The sequence below is a fragment of the Nematolebias whitei genome, chromosome 18 (genome assembly GCF_014905685.2).
Source record: "Nematolebias whitei isolate Nwh7 chromosome 18, NemWhi1, whole genome shotgun sequence".
NCBI classification, from domain to species: Eukaryota; Metazoa; Chordata; class Actinopteri; order Cyprinodontiformes; family Rivulidae; genus Nematolebias; species Nematolebias whitei.
The window spans coordinates 23,549,805-23,558,162 of record NC_056515.1 but is presented as its reverse complement, the minus strand read 5'-3'; the positions used below and the strand labels follow the sequence as shown (position 1 = coordinate 23,558,162).

Sequence of the window (8,358 nt, the reverse complement as noted above, 5' to 3'; positions counted from 1 at the left end):
TATAAGGCGCACTTAAAATCCTTTAATTTTCTCAAAAAATTGACAGTGAGCCTTATAATCAGGTGTGCCTTATGTATTGTACTGACTTTGAACTGATTTTATGTGGTTATTGTGAATGAGTTGAATAAAGTTTGACTTATCTGACTGCTTTGTTTCGCTTAATGCGCCTTATAATTCGGTGCGCCTAAAGCAGACCCGTTTATTGATACTGTGCCTTATAGTTAGAAAAATACGGTATTTGTACGTTTCTTTCATCTGTATCTTGACACATCTTGCCTTTGCTGTTGCAGCACTGTGAATTTCCATGCAGGACACATAAAGGATGTTTTATTCAATGCTATTCTAAAATAAAATTTAAAAAAGCATCAGCTGGGTGGATGTGCAGTATATACATCAATACAAAAAAAACATGTTCCTGTTTTTAGTATTCTACACCGCCTCGTAATCTAGCTGTTTTTTTCCGCTATTTTTCCTTTTAATTATCATTTTATTTTCATTTGAAAAAAAAAAAAAACGAAGTTAAATTTGTATGCACCCTTTGCGATTGTCTATTGTTGTTGTCCACTGTTGTCATCACTCTGTTAAAATTCAGGTCTCTCTTGTAAATGAGTTCCTGTGGCTCAATGGGACTAATCTGATTGAATGAAAAAAAAAAAAAAACATTTCAAAGATAAAGCTTCAGATTGTGCAAAAACACATTTATGATGAGAAATGTTGATTCATCGCCAACTGTAAAATGTGACACAAGCCCACTGTAAAGTATAAACTACAGTTTTGTAAAAACCTTCTATGGTGGGATGCAGGTTTCTGCAGGTGTTGTTAAACCTCACTTTAAACTTTTATATAAATATATTCTGTCTGTGATTTTGGCTTGTTTGAGTCTGGCTTTTAAAGTCACTCCACCAGCAGAGCACATATTTTAAGTGTGAAAACAGACCAGCAGTCTGGCTTGTTGCGACTCTCTGGACTGAGATTGAATCACGCCCATCCCTTGTTGACACGCGGGTGTTGTTAATACCTGCCGCCAGGGGGCGCTGTTGCTCCGGACGAGCTCAGCGCGAGCATTAACGTGAGCGTGTTGTGTGTATGTGTATCCAGCGAAAATCACCCGGAGGCGGACAGGGACCGCGTTTGACCGTACCAATGTGTGTGGCCTACAAGTACATTATCTTTAACCCGGCAGAATCATCCCATGGACACAAGAGTATATCGAAAATGAGGAAATAATCTCAGAGGAGACCCACGACGACGGCGAGGCTCGTCTGTCTGCAGCGACCGTTTTGTTGAACCGCGAGTGTGTGGGATCACAGCTGCCTGCTGGCTACGAAAATGTCGAGAAAAATAGAAAGCAAGCAAGGTAAGAAGTCCTGCCCGGCGTGACTCGAGCTCGCTGCTCCGTTGTCGTTTAGCGGGATAACGGGTATGGACCCTATGTGGGATACAAAACAGGCAAATGGAGCTCCGCCGGATAACGCTGGATGAGCGTGTCCAGTGTAAATGGAGGTTTAATTGGGCCTCATGGACTGCCCTTCTCCTGGATACTTGGTTAAAATAAAACGTGCCTATATAGGTTTTCTAGTGTTATCTAATTTATGGATTGGTACTGTGGGATAGGTAGTTAAGAAAAATGCTACATAACAGACGCTATCATTCCAAAGCTGGCGTGGGACTCCACCGGTGTTGTGCCGAAAAAGGCACCCCTGGCGTGAAACGCGCCCCTCCTCATAAAGGAGCTTTTCAAAGCAGGTTTGATCGTTTGAACAGTAAATAAAAGTCGAAAGTGGCAAACGGGCTTGTATTTGTTCACTGTAAACAAATGTATCTAGTTAATTAGATTCGTGTTTATAGTCTAAACAGTGTTTTTTTTTTCGTGGCAAGCTAGGCTGTCAAGAGCGTTTGATTTTTATTTTTTAAAGATGCTTAAAATCATAAATATTAGTGGGTGAGTGTGTATTGGTAAAATTAAGAAGTGCATTTCAGGGTTTCTTGGTCAGAAAGGCAAAGGGGTAAACATCTCGGCACCCTTAGTTTGCCCTAGAAATACATGAAAAAAAAAACATTCGTATGTTAATGGAGTCATAATTAAACAGTTTTAGCTGCATGAGCCCCTCAGAGAACTGAAAAGTAAGACTCAGTTGTCACTTTTGATTTGTAAACTATTTATTGACGAATAAACTGTATTTGAAGATGCTTTTTATAGCTGGGGTGCTTTTTTCGCCACAACACCGATATATTTTTTTAAGCAGTCCCTCTTTTTTTTTTTCTCCTACGGGCGTTGGAAGAAATCTCAGCTTTTCGTGGGAGATCTTTCTTCAACAAATCACTAAATGCCTCTCTGTCTCCCTCACCTTTTTAATATAGCCTCGCAAAGATAAGCTAGCCGCAGCTAAAGGCTAGCCTCTGTAGCTAGCGTTAGCCGCATTATAACCTGCAGTTCTGAACGCCCAGGACTGTTTGTGTTTAGCTGATATTTGAGCCCATGTTGTGTCTGCTGGCGTGGCTCATTTTAAATGCGGCTGGAAGAGGGAAATAAAGCTCTGCATTGCACTGAATACGAATACAAACAGGGTCGTTTGAGGTATGCCTTTGAAAGGAAACTTTATACCCTCCAGCAACACTTGCATCCCATCCCACCAGCTGTCCCCCTGGGTCAGACACCACCAGTCCTTTCCGGTGCTGGCTGCAGTAAATGAACATACACCTCTGAGCTCCCAGTAACAGGCGGGGGAAGGAGTGTCATCCACCAGCAGCTCCCATTCTTCAGAGGCGTAAAAGTTTCCGATTGCAAGTAGATGACTACATATGGTCACAGCTAAAAGTTTTTGAAGATTCTGCATTGGTGATGAGATGAAAACAAGTAAATGCACCAGTGGTTTGGATGTGAGCCCAGTGCTTACATTTCTTGCATTCATTCATACTTCCTAAGTTTTTTTTTTTAAGAGCGTTTGTGGTCTTTTATAACAGATTTATCCTAAATGTACAGCACTGATTATGACTGAAATCATCTTGTATTGTTTTATGTTTTTTGATTTGGAATCTTTAAAATGATCTTGATCTATATTTCCCATTTCAAAGTTTTTATTTGCATGCTGACTGCTATTTTTCTTTATTACGGTACTTGATTTCATTTCATCATTCAGCTAAACATTTTCATTGGATGGTTTTCTTCATTAAGCCACTTAACACAGACGTATTGTTCAGGCATAAGGAAGCTGATGAACAGTGTCGTGTCAACACTTGACAGACGACTTGGCAAAGACTGTTTTAGTTTGGATCCCTAGGCATTTAACATCTAGAGACAGTTTGTTACCATTTATTTAGTTGCATCTAAAATAACAATAGATGACAATCACAGTGAGCATAAAAAGTGTTTTAGCACCAACAGAGTATTGTCAAAGAGCTAAATAACTAGAGTCCAGTAGATGATTCACTAGAGGATGTTGTTTCTCAGATCTTATTCCCCTTATTGTTAAAAATGTGGCATATCAATATTTATTTTCCATAGTTAGATTTTTTTGGGGCCCATTTCTTTTGTCAATTTTCCTGATTTTTATTCAAGTGTGCACATATATGTGGTTTGCTACAAGAACTGGCTAGAAAGTGAGTGGAAAACAAAACACATTTAAAGAAAATCACCTAAAGCCCAAAAGAAAGTTTAGCTTCTTGGAAGCATAATACAAAGGATACAGGGGTGGTTTAAATTTGCTTTTGCACAGTTCGAATTGACCAAGGTCATACTTTCTTTAACACCTAATTCTATGACTTGATTAAGTTTTCAGAAACGTTTTTACAATACTTGTAACACATATTTTGATGTTTCAGGACACTAATGCCTCAGGATTAATGAAGAGTCACTCAGTTTTTATTTTGTGTGGCACTTGTAGTTCTGTTCACTGTGGCCCCTAAATAGGCCTGTTGCAATAAACAATAAATCAATTGATAAATGAAAATTATCAACCTCATTTTCATTTATCGGCTTTATCGTTTCTTCGTGTCTCTCTCTTTCTACTGAAGACACTGGATGACAAAAGGCTCAACTCCGGTGCTCTTCACTGACCCCTCCCTTTCTCTTTAAAATCCATTTTAACTGTCCAAAATCACGTTTTTAGATCGTTAAAAGCAGCTAAACTGAGGAGCTAAGCTATGAGCTAAGCTAACAAGCCGACCTCAGGAAAAAACCTCCATCTTGCCGAAGCTCCGAAATTCATGGTTGAAACCTGTGCCTTCGTGTAAAAAGTTGTTTTTCTCCGCAAAAAGAAGCTGAGAACTTGTTTACTGATTTTTTTTTTAAGCTTTGTGTGAAAAATGCTATGCTAAACAGCTCAAACCACACCGAGCGTCCGCCATTTTGAGAACCGAAGAGAGACGATCCATGTCACGTCAAGAGGCCTCCTTCCCATTTTTCTTAGACACACTGCTCACTCCCTCACTATCCATCCTTTTGTTCAAACTGTTTTATACTGCCATCCTGTGGTCAAAAAAGGCACGACAAGCAAAACAAATTAACAAACATTTCTTTTTAAATTTGACTATATTTACTGATTATTATGAAATTTCAAACAATATTATCATTTATCGCAGTCATTTCTGAGACAATTGATCGCCCAGCAAAATTTGTTATCGTGACAGGCTTACCCCTAAATACATAAAACAAGTGTAAATTGCAGCTGTGAAGTAGTTGTAATAATAACATATATATTTTTGGTCACATAATTTGGTATTAAGAAGGCAACTGTCTTGTGTTGGACTCAGAGTGTGGAAACTTTATGAGAGCAGCCAGTTTTAGATTTGACAAATGAAAATGGATACACCTCATGCCTTGGCAAGCAAAATGTGTAGGAAAATTGTGAAGTTTCCACACTTAGATTTAGCCTTACATTAATTATTTAGACACTCGTATGATGCCAAGATGATCTATGTTAATATTCAGCAGAGCACTTGGTTTGTTTATCAGTGCATATATAGACTCCAAACTCCCAGCGTGGAGTTATGGACACATTCATTGGCTGCATCAACATGTTCTCCAATCACCATGGTGACAGTGTCCCAAAGTCACTGACATTTCCTCTCTGGGGAGATAAACACCCACAGTGTGACCTGTTAGTTGCTTCTGCAGCCTGATGTGTGGAGCCTGGTTTGGTTGTCACTTTCTAAAAATAAAAAAAAGAAATGAACTGTGGTTGATTTATCGGTTTTTGCTCCGAACCCCATTCTCTGCACACGCGCCCACATGACCTCATCACTCAAGCAGCCTGGACTGTAACCCATAAACAGACTCAGTGTCTTGTGTTGTTGCCCAAAAAACTTAGAGCAGCTGACAGTAAAAAAAACTTTTCTCCCAGTGAGTTCTCCAGTAACCACAAACACGGGCGGAGAAGAGTGAAAAGTTTGGGGTGTATTTAATTTGTCATTTCACATTTGGTTAAATGTATTGTTCTTGTTTAATTGGCTTTAGAAATGTTGTTGGATTAATTATTTTTATTAATTAGCCATTTAAGACAACACCTTGTAATTAGAATATGAAAATATGTTTATTTTGCTAGCATTTTACGTATATTTAGGTTTAAACTTTAAAGATTTGTTTCTTTCATGTTGTGCTGACAAATAAAAAAAAACAACTTTATTTGATTCGTGGTAGTATTTTTCTCAACTTCGTTTTAAGCTCTAAATGTTTGTATTATCATTTTTTACCATACTGTACAATGATTTTACTTTGTATTCCTTGATTTTAAAACAATACAACTCAGTTCTTTGCCTTGTTTTCCACTTTAGACAACATCCCCTCAATATGGGAGGAATTAACTATTTATCATTGCGTCACATTGTGAAACTGCTGTGACACAAAACAGGACACAACCGGTGTGTGTGTGTGTTTGAGTGGTTAATGCACTGCATTTAAGTTAGTACATGTTGTTTTTATATATATATTATGGAGTTATAATTACTGGGTAATGTAGATCAAGCGCATCATTCAGTGAAGGGAAAAAAACCAACAACCATGCAGCCAAACTATTGATAGATTTGTTCATTTATTCAATGTACAGCTACATAAAATGTGAGATCTGTTTTCACAAATGAAATATCTGTAATTTATGTTTCTCAATTCATGTCCAGATAAATATGTGCACACTAACCGTCAAGATTTATTCAGAGAACTTATGAGATGGTGCAAACGAGGACAGTGTGTTGTAAGTTGTAGTACTCCTAGCAGTCAGTATCTTACCTGCAGCAGACAGCAGTCAGAATGAGCTTAGTTTGGAAAAATCTGAGTGAAACTCTATTAGTAATTTAAGCTAATTGCTACTCAAACAGGACTCATCCAAGGGTCAATTTTCACCTTCCAAAACAACTAAAACTTAAAACATTACACTTTAAGGCTTTTTCACCTCAGCACTTTTTCATGACACGTGCACTTAATTGTTATTTTCTCAACTTAACTTTATTGCTATGCTAACAATGTGCACTGTGGCTGCTGAACATATTGTATCATTATACAGCTGAGTCCTCCAGGAGTTGCTGCATCTTTCTAACCAGCAGCTCTCTTCCTCTGTAAATAAAAATAAGAAAGTCCAGTAGTGTTTCCTCTAAGCGCAGCAGAACTTTTGAGTCACAGTTGTATTAAATGGTGGAAATTTGCTCATGAATATACCTTGTTCTGAGCACTGCTTAGCTTCACTCCCCCTTCTCTATTTCTCAAGATATTGATCGTTCACAACTACACCGCATAACCCCACTTCAAAAATAATATTAGATAAAGTATTCCTTTAAGTGATTGGCAATTGTTGTTCCACTTCTGTGTTAGGCTCTGACAAAGAAGCACAATGGATTTTTAAAATATCTTCATGTAAGTTTAGCCGCCCTGGAAAAGAGGTTGACTTAAGACGACCCCAATTCTGAAAACGTTGGGATGTTGTGTATAATTGAAATAAAAACCCGATTGCAGTGATTTGCAGATATCAATGACATATTTTATTCACAATGAAATATAACCAATAAAGGCCAATTCAGCACCCGAAATGTTTAACTTCAAAGCCATGCTGTTGTACTAAATACAGTTTATGGTTTTGTACCATCTTGCTGAAATATGCAAGGCCTTCCCTGGAAAAAAAACAACAACAAAAAAACGTTATCTGGATGGAAGGTGCTAAAACTTGCATATACTTTTCTGCATTGATGGTGCCTTTCCAGATGTGTAATGGGCCCCCATGTTATCAGAGTGGCAGGCTTTTGAACTCTGAGTTGTTAACAGGGTGAAAGGTCCATGGAGGATGTGTCATTTATGATTTCTTAAAAAAAACAAAATGTCTGACCACAGAACAATATTTCACTTTGCCTCAGTCCATTTTAATTGAACTGTGGTCCAACCAACTTTCATTTGAGAGATGTTATTCTGAAATTCTTCCTCATTTTTTTGATAGGTTTTTGCAAACTGTATATCTTCTGAGAGATTCAGCTTCTCTAAAAAGTTAATTTTATGCTCCACCAGCTATTTTTTTTATTTGTACCACTTACATTTACTGTTTTTGGTTTCTTTTTTTCCCCCAACTTTTTTTGTTGGTGCCATAAATATAAAATAGCTATACATTTTTCCATTTTTTTAGTAAACATTTGATATGTTTACCTTTTTTACATTTAGAATAAAATGTTGGTTTATGGGATTTTCAATAATTTGTTCTGTTATTTGGATTTTACATAACATCTCAACTTTTGGGGAACAGGGGTTGTATAAAACAAAACGTATCACTTGCACACAACTCCTTCGCCCCCTCAGTAACCCCACTGAAGAAAGGTTAGAGCAAAGTTGAGTTTTTCTACACAATGTAAGGAAAACTTGCCATTAGCACAACAGTCCTTGGTAGTTCGACAAACTACCTGTATTTTTTTAACTTTTTTTTTTTTTTTAATTAATTTAATTTTATATTTTAATTTTTGTTAATTTACTACCATCAGCACAGCAAGCTAAATTTTACAGCAACAAAACTAGGAACACCACTTACATTTCTGTTCGGATAACTTGGAAAACTAATTTGTACTTTTTTGTTGTGAATTTCTACAAAATTGTTGAAGATTAAATTTGAAATGTAAGTTTATCAAGAATCATGCTTCTTTCACCTCTGTTACATGCTAATATTGTGCTCAGTTTCATTTATACAACATGCTTGTTATATTTAGAGATGCATGATATTGGATTTTTGGCCAATATCCGATATGCTGATATGTTAAAACTTATTTGGCCAATAACCAATACCAATGTTTTTAATATACTTTCCTTTGTCAGAACATATCCCTCTTATTTAGGCTTATTTGCTACAAAAAATGTGTAACAGCTGTAAGAGCTGGTGACATATTCAGTAACAG

General features: G+C 37.1%; 1 protein-coding gene across 1 annotated transcript in view; it reads left to right on the top strand.

Moving 5' to 3' along the window:
* Positions 1 to 1,086: 1,086 nt before the first annotated feature.
* The window catches only part of rapgef1b (Rap guanine nucleotide exchange factor (GEF) 1b), a 53,507-nt gene continuing 46,235 nt past the window's right edge, over positions 1,087 to 8,358 (top strand). Inside the window, exon 1 of the mRNA XM_037692197.1 lies at positions 1,087 to 1,357. Coding sequence (XP_037548125.1) covers positions 1,330 to 1,357 — 28 coding nt within the window. The 5' untranslated portion in view covers positions 1,087 to 1,329. The remainder of the gene's footprint in view (positions 1,358 to 8,358) is intronic.